This window comes from Mesitornis unicolor, unplaced genomic scaffold (genome assembly GCF_000695765.1).
Source record: "Mesitornis unicolor isolate BGI_N332 unplaced genomic scaffold, ASM69576v1 scaffold663, whole genome shotgun sequence".
In the NCBI taxonomy this organism is placed as follows: Eukaryota; Metazoa; Chordata; class Aves; order Mesitornithiformes; family Mesitornithidae; genus Mesitornis; species Mesitornis unicolor.
The window spans coordinates 144501-163509 of record NW_010176495.1 but is presented as its reverse complement, the minus strand read 5'-3'; the positions used below and the strand labels follow the sequence as shown (position 1 = coordinate 163509).

Here is a 19009-nt window from a genome sequence, read left to right as displayed (position 1 = left end):
TCTTTCCTGAGCACAGGCTCAGTCACTCAGGAGGCTGTAGTATTTTCCCAGTAACATGCTACAAAGATGCTAAGGTTACTGACCTTTCTTAACTTGCTTTATAACTTTGTTTTATTTCCTCACTATCTCTAAACCCTCTTTTTGCTCCTGGACTGGTTTTCCACGAGGGCAGTCTGACCTTACCTTTTTTCACCCCCTAAACTGTAATAGAAGCAGATTATACATAAGTCCCATTCTGCAGTGTCTTTTTGGTCTGTTTTGGCATACCAAGGCACCTGGCATCATGGACAGCTGCTTTGCCTTTGTATTGAGTGAGAAACCATTCTTAGACTGCAGACCAGGGCTACACAACTTGGCTTAAGCACAAGGAAGATTAACATCCCTAAGAAACCCAGATGCAATGGAAGGCACTTAACATTGCTTTGTGCAAACATCTATGCACGCAGAGGATGCACAAACTGCCTGTGTTAGCAGGATTAGCATGCTGACAATGCCTGCTTGATCTTTCTTCTTTCATGATCCCCAGGACCATCTGCTACCCTGCTTTCTACTGTCTGGTGCCTAGGACACACCTTACTTCAGCCAGAATGCAGGGACAGAAAGGGAAAAACTAGTATTCCCCTATGCTGCCTCCCTGTGGGGGTAAGGAAAGTTTATCCCTGAACTTTGTTGGTTCAGACGCACCTAAGACAGTTAACACTCTGTGACTGTGAACTAGCCTCCACTGAAACGGAGAGCAGTCCCCACCAATGCAATTTGGATTACATTTCCATGTAACTCCTAGCCTTGGCTGGTTATGGTTTGGTGACAAATAGGTGGAAAGCCCTTTGCTGCATCTTAAGTCATTCACCAGCATGAATAACTTCTACAACACTTTATTCAATGCAGAAAGAAGGAATTACAGTGTAAGTGGATTTAAAAATTACTGTGAGGTTACCTGAGCACTGTCATGGTCTAGAAACAGTATTTGTACCTTTTATAGTTCAGTTTTCTTCTCTATGCATGGAAACTCTAACAAAAAACAAGTGTGTACCAGAGATGAGACAATTCCCCAACTATAGCACCTTCAACAGACAGAACTTTTGCAAGAAGAGGTTGCAACAAGAGGCTCAGTGGTTGCTGGTTTACCTCCTACAAGCATTTTTTGCTAGGTTTGCTCACTGCTTCCTACATCCAATCTCTGGAGAAGTGCACTCCAGCAAGCAGTAGATCTTTTAATCATTCTCAAAATGAATTAGTGCTGCTTATGATGCTGCTGTCTTTCTTAACCTCTCTGACTGCTGGTCACAAAACTCGCCAGAGAACCTACAACTGTCAGACTGCCAGAAATTATAGGCCACAGGAAATGTTCCTAATGTTATGAAACATCATAGAACACAGAGAATAAAACAAAAAATCCACTTATAGAACCATAAGCTGAAAAGATGAAGGATATCTTCTCAGGGATGAGACAGACATGATCTCACTGAGTAGTGATGTGTTATATGTTCCAAAGTGATACAATACTGTCATCGTCTTCTATGCTTTCTGCAACATATAGAAAATTGTCATGTACCATCTGAAATCTCACCAATACAGTGCTCTGGAAAGATATCCAGGCACAAGGTGGTAAAAGTCAAACTGAACACTTAAGGAAAGATCCCTCCAAGAAACAGAGGAAGTGCATGGCAGCACAAGCATGAGGCTGATTCAGGTCTAAAGAGCAGCATGAATGACAGTATGAAGAAAAGAGATGCTGTAGATCACAGTGATAGCAAAAGCACACCACCGGAACATGCCCAGAGGCTAAACTGGCTGTTGAGGACACAAAAGAAGTTTGCTTTCTGCTTGGATCCCCATTGGCTGGTGCAGTTTTTTCAGCCCTGGCAGAGCAGGCTCTGCTGGTATATCTAGCAGCAGTGCTCGTGAATGGGCAGAGAGAAAGGCAAGCACTGGTGGTCTGTCAGGCTGGAGGATGGAGCTGAAGATGTTGCTAGTCTTCACCGTGTTTCTGCTTCACGCTGTCCTGGGTTTCCCTATTCAGGTGAGAGCTGTTCCACGTGGCCGTGCTTGGTCTTCTAATTGACCTCTTCCTCCTGGAGTGGAGCTGTGGAGACCCACTTTGATTTTTCCTACAAGGAAAATATTAGCAATATAATACTATATGAACCCAATCTAATAATGCAGTTTCTCCCTTTGGCCTTATTTTATGCTATTTTTGCTGCATTTATGAGCTATGGAAAACTAATGCCTTTTACTTATTGGTTTTACAGGAGAACTACGAAAACATCACAGCAAGTAAGTAGGATTTATACTGTATTTTAAAGACAACTATAAATTCTTGACTATGTATCACACACTTTGATGGTGTGTGACTGGACTTTAGAGTACGTGAAAGCACTGGCTAAGGTCTTTTGAATAAGGCCGAGTCTCCTAATTTATTATTCAGCTGAGTGGAGAAGTGTTTTCACACAAATGTGTGCTCTACACATACTTTTGGGGTATGGTTTGTTGGGTTAATTTAGGTATGTTTTCACAGGCTTGAAAATATCATTTTAATAAGTTGTTTTGATACCTTTCCGTTAAGTTAAATGTTAGAAAAATTCTGCTACTCATTTGTCTCCTTGCCTGTCTTGGTGCAGTAGTATAAGAAAAGGATATTTAGGTGTCAGAGAAAGCTGTGCTTTATGCTTGGATAGAAAATAAATAATACAGGCTTAGCTGAACAGCTTTTGTCAACTCAAAAAATATAGGAGGTCATTGCAGATCTCCAGAGTAGGTCAATGAAATATATATCTGTATATCTGTAGGAAGACTTCACGGCAAGAAACCGCCAGGTTGGAGGTGATGTGTTGTGAGAGGATGAGGCTTTGGAAAAATTTGTTTAATATACTCAGAGCAAGTAAGCGGCTAATGAAAACTAACCAATTCTCCTTTTGAGCTGTCGTTTATGACAAGGAAGCAAAGGGATGTTGTAAAATTACTGCTCAGTGTATTTGGAGCCAGTCAAGGATTATGCTTGCTTGAGTTTAAAGTTGCTGGGACACAAAGTTGCAGGGTTACTGGGACAAACACATACAATGAGGTTTAATTTACCTTTGTTAACTGCTTTTTGTGTCTTTTGAGACATCTTTTAGTATTTACAGTGCAGGGAAAAAGTGAACTGTATAATTTTGAAAGCTGTATCACACCAAATGTTCGTTTGATTGAGGACATGGCAGATGCCTTCTGTGATGAATCATTTCGGTTTTAAAAAGGGGTTGCAGGCCTTATGTGCCTAGGAATCTAGAGCCTAATTTCTGCTTTGACTAGTCAATTAATCTAGTGCCTCTTGGGTGCATGAATTCCATCTCTAAAATGTGCTTTCCTGCAGATTTTTTTTAGATGCCACTGGTGGGAACTGACTGAACTTTTCTATAATAAACCACCATCAATACTTTCATTGCCATCTAACTGAATTAACAGCCTGGGAGGACAGACTGAAGCCTCTTCATCTTTATAAAAGCAATTCTGTTGCAGATTTTAGATTCTGAATAGAAGGAAGTCTCAGTACATTTGGGCAATAACCACTGCAAAGAGGGAAAGGTGCTGAAAGGTGTGACAGAGCTTGGCACTTCTTCTGTTGAAAAAACATGACAAAAAAGATAAGGAACACTGATAGACTTAGAAATAAGAACTATTTGCATAACTGTTCTCTGTGTCAGTGTTGGATAGGAAAAAAAATAATGGCTTTAAATCTTAACAAAGAAGCGTGCAATTACTGGCAAACTAGAAGAGGTTGCCAGAAAGGCTTGCGGCATATCCATCATACTTAAGAACAGGTCAAACAAACTGTGGTCAGGAATAACAGATAAAACTGTTTCTGCCTTAGGGAAAGCAGACAAACTGGATGACCTCTAGAGGTCCTTGCAATTTCTTAACTTTTATATTATAACAATGAAGTTTCTGCTCAGAAATGTATACATCAGATCAGATTTTAACTTCCATGTTTGTATCTAGAAACTGACATTTGGTAGAAATCAAAAGACCTCACACTAGAAAGACACCTTAGGATTCAGAATGGTTTCAAACTGCTGTCATGTACATACCGAAGCTGAGATTATTTGCCCCATGCTAAATTATAGCCTTCATTGCACTTTGTAGCTTTACTCTTTGACATTGTGAAACCAGAGGGGATTGTTGAGCTAGTTAGCCTGCACCTGTTGTAGTGAAACCTAGGGAAAAAGCGTATTCTTGTCCTTAGTTTCCTTTGTCATTTGCCACACTGAAGCTGATAAAATGCTTTGCTGATTCTTAGATCGTAAATGACCAGGATTCTTCCCCTCTGCATGATCTACTAGGAATTTTCATAGCTGTTTGTCTGAACATCAATTTCTGTGCCTGTGCATCAGTCAGTGTACCACATTTGCCTCCAAGCAAAGGGACCGGCCAAAGGCATTGCCATGGCTGAGGAGGCCTATGCTATTAAACACTGAAGTTGCAACTGGAATTTAATTTGCCGCTTTTGCTTGTCTTTCTTCTTCTTTTGCAGCAACAGAACCTACTGAGGTAAGGATTGCTAAATCAGCTCTTTTCATTACTTTGGGGTTCAGCGTTGTGCAAAGTGAGATCATGACTCATGTACTCCACATGTACCTCCATGTGTGCAGGAAACTATTCTCAGATCAACAGTGTAACAGTAACAGTGAGCAGTTTCCATCCCTATTCTATTTATTGCTCCACAATGCCCTGATATATCCCAGGAAGCTTTTCTTTCTCTGGGGTAATGGAGAAAACTCAAAATTGCTTTTTATTTATACAAGACAAGGGCAGTATGGCAATCTGTTTTGCTACAGACATGACCCCCACAGCTGAGTAGCAGCCCCACAGTTCCCTAGAAGCAGTACGTACCACGGCCTTTCACCGCTCTGCTGTGAGGTGATTCTGGGAGCATGTAATTGGTGGTCATCAACCTTGCACTCCTACTAGCAGGGATGTAAATAAAGCTGGAAGGTCTGAAACTTACTGCACACTTCACATTGCATTTCTTGAGTCTCCTACACTGATTCCTTTTATGATATCTATATTTGTCAAGATATCAAAGAATATCTACCACACCATGGTAGTTCTCTACATATGGCCCAGTATATAAAAGCTCAAGACTGCACTGGTGAAAGATATTTTCAGTGGTACCCTGGACACCTTTGACCCTTTGCATGTTATATTATTTAATATTTGTGTTATAATATAAAGTGTGGGATAATACTAATGCATCATTCTTGCAGGTTACTACACAAGAGGATATATATGGTATGTATTGTACCATGCAATTTTAAGCATTTGATAGGATATACTAATTGTTAGCTACCCAGTTTTTCCCAAAAATAACACATGCTTAACACAGATTAATCTCAAGGAAGAAATTTTAAATGAATGCACTCACCATAATATTTCATGCAAAGCAGAGTGTCTTGGTCTTGGACCATTGCTTGGCCTTGCTAAAAACCTCAGCTTGTTGCTTTTGCTAAAAATAGCTCTACTTAAATAATCTCCTTATTTAAGCCTCTTCCAAAGGTTACAGAAAGCACAGAGGTCATATGCTTGTGCTTTTTATTGATGTTAAGATTTATTGCATGATGCTTAGATCCATGGAATAGGAATGAAGTTTCAATTTCATTAGTTTCATAGGTTTTTCAAGAGGTCAGCATGTTTAGCAGCAAGCAACAGGACTGCCCTCCATCCTTTTTTGCTCCTGTTGTCTTATGTTGGGGATTAGAGTGTGAACTGTGTATGTGGAAGGAAAACTGAGCCCTCTGAGTGCACAGAGGAAGCCATGCAGCCAGCTGGCCACTTGTAGGGGACAATACAGACTTACAAGAGCCAAAGGTCCTGCCTTTAAAATGTGATGGCTAGGGAAAAAACCAAACCAAATGAAACCAAAACCAAACAAACTAATAAAAACCTCCAAACAAACAAAAAAAACAAAACAGAAATGAGAGAGAAAGATTGAAAGAGAACAGCTTTTGGGACTGGATTAATGCTGAACTAACTACAGCTGTTGGGAGGGTCACAAGATTGTGTCACTGAGCAAATACCTATGTGACTGAATGCCATGCAAGTCCCTAAATAGGCTCTGTAAGTTTTGCATGCATCACTGTAATCAGGACCTGATCTAACTGAGCTCCTGCAAACTCATCAGGTTAAAAATCAGTATTCATATTTTCCCTGGGAATGAGAAAGTGATACTCTTGTATTTCTGCTCAGAATCTCCACTGCCTACAGAGACTGACTCCGAGGATGAAGTTATTTTTAACAGAATTCTGGAAGTTAACAAAGGTAATGTCATCAAACCCTGCTTATAATGGGTCTTTCTTGCTTTTTGGGGGCGATGAGGGGGTACAATATCTTACCACAGCCTGTGCAAATATTTTTCCCATCTTACACACAGTCATGTAAGAGATGTTCAGAGACAGGCCACAGGGACTACTTTGTCTGTGTGGTCTACTGAAGCCCCATGGTATCTCAAATCTGTCAATACTGAAGATGATACTAAGTGTGGAGGCAACTGAACTATCCAGGCAGCTTCTTCAACCTATAGCTCTTGACCTCTTAGATAATCTATGGTCAGTTCCATACTCCCTGCTCCAGACTTTCTGTTCCTTGATTCTTCTGAACATTTTCTTTTCTATCGGCTTGTCTTTCTCACAATTTTCTCTGCTAAGAGAGTCATTCAAGAAGGTTTACTACTGTCTGTAGAAATAGACATCAAACATTCCTACAGATTCCTAGACAGCACTCCTCTTTTTGGTTTGCTTGCCCTCTTGGGTTTGCTTCTTGGTATCTCCTGCCTTTGCTCAGCACCTTTCCTGGGCAGATATCTGATGCTATTCATTCAATGTCACATGATGAGTGAAGAAACAGTACCAAAGTATAGCATCCCTCTCATTATTGCAACTGCTTTCAGTCATTCCCTGTCTTGCCTCAAGTCAACCCAGCAGAGTTGGAGCTTCTGACATCTCCTCTTAGTTAAGGCCACAGCAGCAAAGACAGGGAAGCAGGTAATGTCCATCTAGCCCAATAGTCCATTTCTCACGCTAGCCAGGAGCAGATGTCTTAGGAAAAAATACAAAAGAAGGATGGGCAGAGACCGACACTTTTCCTAGTGCTTAGCCAGCATCCAGCAACTGATGGCTCAGATTTTTCCACCCTTTCTCTCTCACCATAGACAGCTCTCAGTACTTGCAAGAAGGTGATATTGTTCTACAAAGGAGACGCAGTGCCATCAACTGTCGCAATTGCAATTGGCCTCAGTCCAGTGATGGAATTGTTCGTATTCCCTATGTCTTGGATTCTGCTTACGGTGGGTGTAAATTTCCATAATATTTTTTTAATGCATTTTTTCCAATATGCTTCCTGTAGAAACCTACTTCTTGTGGCCACACACAGTTGATTAAATCAATTCTAAGGATTTACTTGTGCTGTGCCAGAATAGATGAACTTTAAATTACAAAGACCTGAAAAGGAACAAGAAAAGAGAACAATTTTTCTTGAGAAATTTGCATCCATAATGTTTTGGGTCTGGTCTTTTGGAGGCAAGAATGATAACTCCCTCTAATGGTACCTGCCAGAATTCCTGCCTTTATAAGTTTCATGCCTGTTGCAGTGTGGTTTGAATGGCCTACTTTTCATTAGCAAAATAGCTTCCCATAGCAGCCTCCAAGCGTACAATCAGAAGATACATCAACAGTCACTGCTATAATTTAAAACAAGTAGTTGAGAAAAAAAGGCTTCCACCTGAAACCATGTGGATGAATTTTAGATAAAGAGAATCTTGTGCCAGGCTATCAATATCTTAAATGAAATTCATTACTGAGCAAAAGGCAAGAGCGAGCCCAGGCTAATGTTTCTGTGTCTCATTTACTCTATTTTTGAGCACACTTGAGATTTTAGTGTCACCTGCCATTGTCCTTGTTTGACCCCAAAGTTAACCCTTTCTTCTCCAGAGGAGAACCACATAAGGGGGATTGAAGATGCCATGGCAGAATTTGAAACACTGACTTGTATTAATTTTGTGAAGCGCAAGACAGAACGTGATTACCTCAACATTAAATCTGCTGATGGGTGAGTTGAATGATAAATTAACAAGTTATTTCTACATTGCTTTTCAATCTTCACTACACTTATTCTGTGTGACGTTAGAGAGGAAAAACGAATGGATTTAGAGAAGAAACTTAATGATTTATCACAGTGCCAAGGTATCATCTTTGGATACCATGCTAGTGCAAGGACTCAGCAGTTACATCAGGACTTACCGAAGACACTGAAGTGAAACAGATCATGGGAAGGCAGCATTAAGGAGGAAAGAATACCTAAGCTCATGTTTTCTGTGTGGTATAATGCACACTTGAACACAACATATAACAGATTACTGTAGGCTTTGTTTGCACAGGCAAAACCAATTTCAATTTATGAAATAAACAGTTCTCTGAATCACACCATTGGCTGTCAGTGTAAGAACTAGAGTCTATGAAAGAATTGTTCAATGCCCATTAGCTTGCAAGTGCTATTCATCTTGTCTCCAGCTCTGATACAGGGTTCAGTATTTTGAAAAAAGTTATATTATTTCTGGGGAGTTAAAGTCACTGTGTACAGAAAGCCAGAATGCAGGAGCCTTGTTGCTAGTGAAAGTCTTCCAGGCAACTTTAGTGGTGACCACACTTTGTTGTTTTCTACACCATGGTCAGTTTTGTCCTTCTGTAGACTCTGGTTATGAGAGTGAACAGGAAGGAATCCTTCTACATATGTGAAGCAAGGTTCTTTGTACTGTCCCTTTGCATGCCTTACAATAAAGATCCCATAAATCTTCTATTCGATGCCTCTCTCAGCTGCTGGTCCCACTATGGAAAAGTAGGAGGTGGACAGACTCTCTCTGTAATGAAAGGAGGCTGCATGTGGAGAGGAATAATTCAACATGAACTGGACCATGCTTTGGGCTTTTTGCATGAACATTCTCGAAGTGACAGGGATAGACATGTAAAGATCATGTGGGAGTACATCAGTCCATGTAAGTACCTTTGAACTCCTCAATGTAGAAAGTGATGTTGATGCATCCTACTTTTCCCAGCTCTTCCTTCTTCTGTGAAGGGAGCAGATAGGAAGCATATTCTAAGTACAATATCATCTGTTACAGCTGACAGATCAGATTTCAGGAAATTTGAAAACTCCAATAACCTGGGTCTTCCATATGACTATTCCTCAGTAATGCACTATGGCCCGTAAGTAGCAGCACAGCATTGCTTCTGTTGAAACTCTCACCTTTCTTACATTAGAATTAATTTCTATAATAACTCTTTCTTAACTAACAGTTTCCCCATTTTCATCTATGAGAAAACACTGAGATTAATTCATTAGCTTTCCTTTATGGAGCTAGTCACTATCGAGCTTGGGGGCCAAAAGAGGCCCTCACTGTTAGTCAGAACAACAACTTGTGTACAATTCTTGTTCTCCCTCCAAAGCATGCCATTAAGTCCTGGAAGAAGTAATTGTAATTAAAACCCAGAATTTTTCATGGTTTTTTTTGCAGATACACATTCACTAATACCACCGGGCAACCAACTATTGTACCAATTCCTGATAGATCAATACATATTGGACAGAGGCTTGGACTGAGCAACTTGGACGTGGCCAAAATTAACAAACTTTACAATTGCAGTAAGTAACTCAAAGCCATCCTTTCATCTTCTACTCAGATCCTTCACAGAGATGTTTAGGCACACTGCACAGGCACCAGTTTCTCATCAAAGACTGTAAGACTGTTCTCCTAAATTCATGGTACCCATTAGGGTTACTCTGGGAGAGAACACAAAGGGGAAGCCGGAGGCACATTGTGACTAGTGAAAAAAGCTTTCTGCTTCCAAACGAAAACAAAAACACTCACTGTTGGCATAAGTGGCTGCTGTGCAACTGGCCACGTTGTATGCTTCACTGGAGTAATTTGGTTTCTTATAGCTTGAGAGACAACTATAAACCCCACAAAGAGCCAGATATCTCTGTTCCTCTTTGCAATTGACATTCTAAATCTGTATGTATTTTTAACTCTTTAATTTTAACCCCTGCTAAAAGAAATTTTCCAAAACAGAGATATTTGTTCAGTCAAAGGGAAAAAAACCACGATAAATAATTAACCCTTGCACAGAGGAAAGCCCATGTCCTTCTCCTAAGCTTAGCATTTATTCACTGCAGAGACATGATATTTGCACATGACTCTTCTAACATCACTTGACTTCCCCATCTCAGTGGAAAACAATGTCACCAATTGCAGAGAATTGAAACCTCATTTTATAAAGGTGCAGAAAGACACCCTTAGCTAGATGATGGAGCTAATAAATAAAAGCAAATGCTTTTTCTGCACGCTAGTTTACTTTCCATTTTGATGCAGATACTTACGCATTATATGAAAATTAGGACAAAATGATTCTTCATTTTAACCAAGATGTACCAGCACCCTGAAATGAATGCTGGCAGATCAGAAAATAGAGACCAGTCCATTCTGAAGAGATTGTAATTGTAAATGTGTGGAAGTTTCTGCAAGCCTGGTGATGAAGCAAGCATTGTTTCTTTCTCAGGTCGCTGCAGCACTATTCTTGATACAATATCTGGGACACTGAGATCTGCCAACTACCCAAGAAATTACTCGGATAACACCAACTGTGTCTGGCTAATCCGAACCCGACATAGAAAGGTAATCACAGGTTAATAGTGGTCTTGGAATATGGCTGAACTTCTTTCTGTGTTAACCATTTTGCGCTTTGTCTGCATACCAGTTGCCAGGTAAGGTATTTTCCATGAGGGAGATTTCAATCTAGTCTTTACTTCTTCTTCATGTCCTTAAGCCAAGTATGGGCAAAGAGAACTGCAAAGTTATGATTTTGAAAAGCCCTGATACATTGGGCTTCAGGTTTGCAAAATCAAGGCAAAGCAGTCTCAGTATGGGAGCACTGAGTCATGGGCCCATTAGATGTAAACCCTGCAGCTTCAGGGCACGAGTGGCAAGGCTGGGTAAGCAGTTTTAAAGGACACTCCATGAAAGAAGTTACATGCATATTAAAGGCCGGTTTTCTCTTCCCTTCCAGATTACTCTGCACTTTCAAGCCTTTGAGCTGCAGACAACCAGAGGCTGTCAGGGTGATTACGTTAAAGTTTATGATGGATCCAGCAAGTCTTCTGCAGTTCTAATGGACAAGACCTGTGGATCAAAGATACCCAAAGACGTAGCGGGTTCTAGTAGTCATATGCTTATAGAGTTTGTCACAGATGGTGCTGATACAGCTTCTGGTTTCCAAGCCAGCTTTACTTCTGGTAGGTCTGAAAACAAGGAGAATGGCAAAGTAAAACTGTGTCAGATCAGTAGGTGTTCTACCTTCCTCCTCACATGACATTTGAAAAAACATTGTTTGAGGAGCTGATCTCTGCGAGAGCCTCCAATTCCTACCATACTTTTGATATAATGGATCGGTCCTACATGATAATATTTATTCATGCAGGCAGATTGGGCTACACTCAGGACAAGAAGTGTTAGCCAGGTGATTCACTGTTTGCCTTGCCTCTCTCATATATGCCATTCCAAAACATTAAAGGTGTGATCAATTTATTGTTACTGCTAGTGTTACTGGCACAGTCAAATGAGAATAAATCATGTAATGCTTAACACATTGCTCCTCTGAAAAAGATGCAGTTTTTCATAACACAGTTCAGAGGGCGAGACAGATCTATGGTGAACCGGGTCACCCATCCCCATAGCAAGAAGAGAGGCAGTATTTCTGTGGTCAGGAACCCTGGAAAATACCGACCTAAACGCCACCACATTTTCTTCAGTACTATTTAATTAATGACTAAGGCCACCACTATACAAATAAGTTAGCACAGGCTTCCAAGTTAGCATGTATCAGCTGGAATAAAGAAATGCCTGTGTGCCTATTTGTAGACTACAGCAATTGTATAGTAGTGCAGCTTGCCTCAGTTAGTACAAAAGAAAGCTCAGCTATGTCATATGACCTTGTATTTGCCATGGGATAAGAACAAGCACACAGAGAGTTTGCATAAATTCACTGAAATGTAGTAACTTAACTGTATAGCCAAACCAAACCAGCAATTTTGCATTCTCTCTACGTAGTACTTGTATCTGTCTGTTGTAGCTATGGAAGGAAAGAAGAGTAAGAAAACTCTACATGCCACTTTGATATGTCATCAACTATAAAATTCTCGTTGTCAGATAAAATGTGATTTAACCTTTACATACTTCAGAGATACTGCAGTTTGTTCAGAGAGCTCTGAAAGCTAAATATGTTCTCATTTCACTTACAGTGAGGACCCGAAGAAGACCTTAACGGCCACAACTGATGCAACAAAGATCCACCTAGTCTGTGAATATTGAAATTATGTGTTTCCTACTTTGCTCCTCTCCTGGCTTGGATCAGTACAAAATCTAATTCTATTAGGAATCAAAGTCTTCATCTTCCTGAGAAAGTTTATTCCCCAAGCCATATAAATGTATGAATCTTATACATACAGTTCTCCCCCTTTTGTCTGCACAGTTAAGTTATTACCTCTTTCTATTTAACAACTGAAATAAAAGCTTCATTTAAAAAAAAAGTTTCCATTTCCATTTTTCTGTAGTCCCTTCCAGCCATGCACACTGTCAATGCAGTGTTACTTCTTAGCCCCCTTCATTCAGCCACAGGATATCGCTTATTGATATCCTCACAGGTTTAGTTAGTTGGCTGAAAACTTTACAAATTTATTTTATGATCTTCACAGTCTTGAGCATAAAAGGGTCTTGGATACAGCCTCTTTTCCCAGCCTAACATTCAAGCTTCCAAAAATGCCATTTCTCTTAACAAACCTGCCATATCCTTATATTGCAAGAAAGATGGATAGGACAAAAGTTTTGCCTGTAAAAGACTGGTACTTCCTATTGCAGTTTTCATTGTATGATACTGGTTGGCAGAGGCCAGCTAAGGGTGCTTGTCTATCCACTAGCCAATTTTAGTCCACAGATAGCCTATCACAGGACAGGAGGTGGACTAGATAACGCTGCCAGATTTCATGCACATTTTCAGTTGTTCAGGGAAGAAACTTTTTGTCAGGCAAGCTAAACTCTCCTCTGGTCTTATAAGGAGGACTGAGAGCTGTAAGAGCTCCTGCAGAGTTTGTTTCACAGCCTTTGCCTGCAATCACACTTTTAAAATGACATGTCTTTGACCATGACAAGCTTGCAACAGATCTGAGAACAAAAAAGGCTGCTATTTTACTCTGTAGCACAGGCAGATAGTTAAAAGTGTGACTAACCTAGGTATTCAGTACTTGTATGTATAAGTCTGAAAAAGTCAAATACTTTTCCTGTTCCTACTCCGTAACATTAGGAACCTTGGAACTTTTCTCACTTTTTCTAGAAAAGAACAGTGGGAAATTAATTTGAATCTCAGCATAAAATTTATACATCAAACACCAAATGATGCATTTCTTTTGTCAAGGAAGGCACCAGAAAGACTTAATTTGCAAGAATGTGCTCAAAACCCTGTCTGTATTTACATTGTTTGATGAAAAATCATCATTTGATGTTAGAGAAACTTTAATTCCATTGAAGATTGCTTCTTTATCTGCTGTGGAAATACCTCTGAAGACAGCAATTTTGAGACTGCTTTAGAACAGACAGTTCTTCAGACACTGCAAGTCAGGTTCAGCTTCAGATATGTTTTTCTAGTTATTCTCAGCAGTAAAGTGTTGCTATCACCACATCATAAAAGGAGTAGTCCTTCTGCAAGATTGTTAAAAATGCAGTTCTAGAAAAAAAAATATTTGACAGCTGTGATTCCTGAGCCTCTACAAAACAAAATGCAGGAAATAATACTTCAAAGCCAGAATCTACTGGCGGGTTGGTGAGCCATCCTACCCTTTTTTTTTTTTTTTGAAGAAAAAGAATAATTTCAGGTGGAATCAAAGTGTTCCAAAGAGGTGATGGAAAGACAGATTCAGGTGATTTAGGCTCTTACTTTAAGTTTTTACTTAGGTTCTTACCTATTACTCTTTAGGAGGAATAGTGATTTCAGTAGACAAGCTTTGGGGAAAAGAGCCCTGAAATACTGCTGGCAATGACTGAGAATTTAATAATTGCTAAAATAATTAATAGGCTTGCTTTTTAAGGGAAATGAAAGTAACTCATATTAAGAAAAAAGTGGACATTAAGAGCCTATGGTTTCCCCTTCTCATTCCACTGGAAGAGGAGCCACTTCCCCACCAAGAGGCAGACAGCAAAGTCCAGGCCCGTGTGGGGTTGGTCTGATCCATGTTTCACAGGGTTGGAGTAAAGCTGGTCACAAAGACTGAGACAAGGTGTGTGTAACCACTCACTTGCCCCAGGGCAACTCTCCACAGATTGCAGCAGCTCAGGATGTTGTGAGCTGCCCAGGGCAGTCACTGATTCCACCTGGCCTCCCAACCATTAGGTGATGAGTACAGGGACAGCAGTACTAGATAGCCTGTCTGTCTGTATGTCTGTAAATGTTTTCTGTGCTAAGGAGTTTCACATACCCTTGCTGTGACCACAGATTTTCCCCTCGCCCACCAATCTCAACCTGAGGGTAGAAGCCACTCTGTTCAGAGGGATCATATCTCCACCTGTTGCCCTATAGCACAAGCGTAACCTTTCTTTCATGTAGGTGAGGTTTTTTTCTCCAACATTGGGGACACACACTAGGCTACAGACAGAGCAGCAGGACTGCTGGTGAAAGTAACCTAGGAATAGCTTCATGAGGCTACTACTGAGTGGGTCCAGTTCTGGTTCCAAACTCTCACTGCCAGACACACACACAGAGCCATGTCTGCATCCTCTCCCTCATCCTTGATCACCTTCAGAAGAAACATCAGATAATGCAGCAACATCATCTTCAGAGACACCATCTTGCCAGAGAAAATGCCTTCTGGGCAAGGGAGTATTTAAACAAGGAAAGCAGTATCATAAATCACAGCTGGGGTTTTCCCAGACCCATATCCAGGTGTGTGCAGTCTCCTCTGGGACAGCAGGCATCTCCCTCAAGCAGTGCTAGTCTGGGAGCTATTTCAGCAGAACAGAGTACCATATATATTGTGAGGCTTCCCTGCAGGTTTCTTATCCTGGGGTGCTATCCCAGAAGGTGAAGCTGGGACTTCTGCTTCTGGTGCTCGATCTAATTCACTTTGGACATATGGAAAACTTCACATACACAAAGCCCCCCAGGGATGTGGCAGAATAACTATTTTAGAACACCAGCTCTTCCCTCAAACTACATTGATAGCAATCCAGCCAGGCCAGTCCTTGTGGAGAGATTCTTAACAGAAATATGAAGATTGTCAGAAATGTAGGGATGGAAACGTGCACATGTGAGAAAACACTGGAAGAAGCAGAAGAACAAGGGTTACAAGAACAGCCTGCATTGATAACAAGGGACATCATTCCCATGACACTGCTCTCACGACACTGCACCCAAGAGGATCATGGAGGAATGCATTGTTTATGGCATGACCACGGGATCTATACTCCATTCAGACAACAGCACAGATGACTTGTCAGTGGAATATCCTGCACTCACATGCCAGCAAGTTTGCAGCTACTAAATGCACCATTCCTTTTTCCTGTTACCCCGGCAAGAAAACAGGCATACCCTTCCAACAATGTCAATGAGGTTGTTTGAACATGAAGGGTTCTTCTATGGGGAGGCACAAGACTGTAATTCCCATGCTTATTTCAGTGGTCGTTCCCCCTCATGGTCTGAACTCTACACCAGGCATTTTGCAGGCATGGGACAATTAGACTGTGCTGTGGCTTAACCTGGCAAGCAGCTAAACACCATGAATCCACTTGCTCAATGCCCCCCTCCCTGGTGGGGTGGGGGAGAGAATCAGAGGAAAAAGGTCAGAGCACTTGTGGATTGAGATTAAAAAAACAGTTTAATGATTGAAATAAGCTAAACTAATACAGAATAACACTAATGAATTGCAATAAAAATAGGAACAACAATAATACAACAATAAAAGCTGTACTCAGTTCACACAGCAGTTACTGACCATGCACCAGCAGAAATATGACAGTCAACAAAGGGGGAAGGGTATCCTCAGGAACCAATGGGTGAGACCCTCCGGGGACAGCAGCCATCAAAGTCAGAGAGGGCACTCCCAACAAACTCCCCAATTTATAGTGAGAGTGACATTTATGGTATGAAATACTTTCTGTTGGTAAACTTGGATCACATCTGGGTCATTTGTCCTGTCCCTCCTAACTTCTTGTAAAGAAGAAGCTGAAGGAATTGGGAAGCAGTCAGATCTTGACTTAATGCAAACATTGTGTGGCAACAACCAAAGCATCAGTGTGTTATCACACCAGTCTCAGCAGATCCAAATAAAGTCTCACTAGCTACTGTGAAGAAGAATAACCTTGTCCCAGCTAAAACTAAAACAAAGTGTCTTACCAAATTGTTTTCACTATGTCAAACACTGCAATGCTCAAATCAAACTCAACCAGATTTCTCCTGTCCTCTCTTCAGCAAAAGGTGGCCCAAGCCCTCTCTGCAACAGCAGCAGGGGCACATCAGCAGCACTGTTTGCAATTTAGCTTTCCATTTAGTTGTTGAAGTTAATATCTTCACTAAACAATTAAGCTTTTTTTTCCAGGCAACTAGTTTCCGTGGAAAACATTACCTTATTAAAAGTCAATCTTTCTTAACCAGCTGCCACTTGGGTTAAGATACTGTCTTTGAAGGGGGAAGACTAAAATGCTACTTTGTGTAAATGAAGTGCAGTGCTCTATACTTTAGCATCAACATGTAGATTATTCATACAAATATATTTTAAAAAATCTGTACTGTAGGTCAAACAGTAGCCTTTGAATAAATATTTTAAACCTAATTGAACTAGAAAAGAACAAATACTATTCTCAATCTAACTGTCTAAGGGATAAAACAGTTCTGTAAACAATTTTGGTATGGAGCACTAAATAAAAAGAGAACGGGAACTGGATTTCATGGCAGAAATGAAAATCAATTCTACAGCTAGAGATTATATTTTCATTTGAGATTCTGCTCCACTTCCTCTGTAATCTTCCCCTTGAATTTTTCTTGTTGGTACATATGCTGGTGATACATCTGAAAGAATTTTAGCTTGGTCATTGAGGGGAAGTTTTTCCAGTTCACAGACTTCCTAAGTTGAGAAGGAAAATTTCTTTTCAAATATCTCTCACATTTTTATTTTATGTGAAGGATAACTTTTTTTTGCTTTATAGAAAGGCAGTAACTTGTAATCTGAAATCTCATATAGGAAGGAAGCTTTGTCTGTATGTTAGCATCTGAAAATATTGACAACCAGTACTATGTGACCAGCAAAGTACTCTAATCCACAAGCAATTCATTAATCACATCTGAGAAGTATTATATTGGGGTAATCTTCATATTTATTTATAAACTCCTGGAGCAAGCATGCAGAAAACCATACATTTAAAACTCACTGACCTAATTACATTATGTTTATCATATATTACAATTTAGTCAAGGTACTCTTAATTATACAGTATCTTCACTTAACTGTGGCCCAGTACTCAAAAGGCAATTCTGGTGAAATGAACAATGAAAACAGTAAGAATCTTTTTCCTTCAAATGGCTTCTCAAAAAGCTGTAATTATGAAGCAGCCATTCTGCATAGAAAAGACTGCTCTGGAGAAATGTTTATTCTTTTTTAATAGCTTGAAAATGTGGCTTCCTGGATATTAGCAGACCAACGGATAAAATGTAAAATCCTTTTTCTGTCTTTTTAGGGGATATGCAGAGATGATAACAAGACGAATATGGAGTAATGCACAAATTCAAGATGTCACATTGTAAAATAGTATAAAGTATTAGTTATATGGAGAGAATAACACTATATGTAAATAGTTAGCTATTTGCCTAACAAAGCTAGAAGTAAAAATTAACCAACTATAGGCATGCCAATCAATAAGCAAACAAGACTTCCACACTGACCGTCACTTATGCAAAAAGGAAATCCCCATTTAGCTGGCTTTTATGATAGATCAAGAATAGTCATCATCTTCGTCACCTTTTTCATTTACACCAGCCTGATGATATACCAGATGCCACTTATCCCTCTGCTGGTTTCCATTCTTTAGAAACAATACTTTCCTCTGTAAAGTCTGCTTTTTCTAACTGACCTTCCTGCACCTAAGTACTTGATTGCCTCTCTCTGTTGCAGTTGCAAGGTAAAACCTATCTTGAGATCAGTATGATTTCACTTCTGACACAAGTTTCTGATTCATAACTGCTGTAACGTTAACCATATGGCGTTCAATTTTAACCTGGTATTGAAATAAGACACATCAAAAAATCATATAATGTTATAAATACATTTATGTAATTATTTATTTACCTATTTATTTATTTATTTTAGGCAGATTTAAATCCTTTTCCAAACAGGTATCTCAGTCTCTAATGGCTCCTAACAGAAGCTGCATGACAGTCTCTCACAGCTCCTGCCCTGGCACTGTGGGTGCTGCAAGTGTTACTGAACCTACTGCTGCCCTTACACTGCTCTTCTCCCATCAGCGCTAAACCAAAATATTCCCATCCTAACCTAAAAATCTTCCAGACCATTTCATGCTCTCCTCCTTTTTCTTCTTTGCATTTCCCATGCCCATTGCTCCAGACTTCCTATCAGCTCTTCTTCCCAAACATGTGTACCGGCAAGACTGAAAGAACAAAAAAAGCCCCCCAAAACAAACCAAAACCCTCTAACCAACTTTCATGGTTGTAGGTGTCGCTGATCCTGTGAGATGCCACATGGCCACAATCCTCTCACGCTGGTGGCTGCTGCCACCTCAGGCAGTCCCGCTCCCACACTGAAACCCTAGGATGAGCCATTGGTTCTCAGGCTTAATGGCATGGGATGGTGGTGGGGGGGTGGCAGGAGCTGAATTGCAGGCCACAGCTGTAAGGTTTTGTTTTAGCCAGTAAATACGTGACAGAAGTTATTT

At 40.3% G+C, this 19009-nt stretch overlaps 1 protein-coding gene across 1 annotated transcript; it reads left to right on the top strand.

The window, feature by feature from the left end:
* Positions 1-1937: 1937 nt before the first annotated feature.
* On the top strand, positions 1938-12598 carry ASTL (astacin-like metallo-endopeptidase (M12 family)). The gene is made up of 13 exons (XM_010181738.1): positions 1938-2023; positions 2253-2277; positions 4511-4527; positions 5244-5268; positions 6223-6294; positions 7184-7318; positions 7962-8079; positions 8844-9022; positions 9149-9233; positions 9542-9669; positions 10584-10699; positions 11091-11316; positions 12322-12598. The coding sequence occupies exons 1-13, from the start codon at positions 1955-1957 to the stop codon at positions 12342-12344; spliced, it is 1218 nt and encodes a 405-aa protein (XP_010180040.1). The 5' UTR covers positions 1938-1954; the 3' UTR covers positions 12345-12598.
* Positions 12599-19009: the final 6411 nt, after the last annotated feature.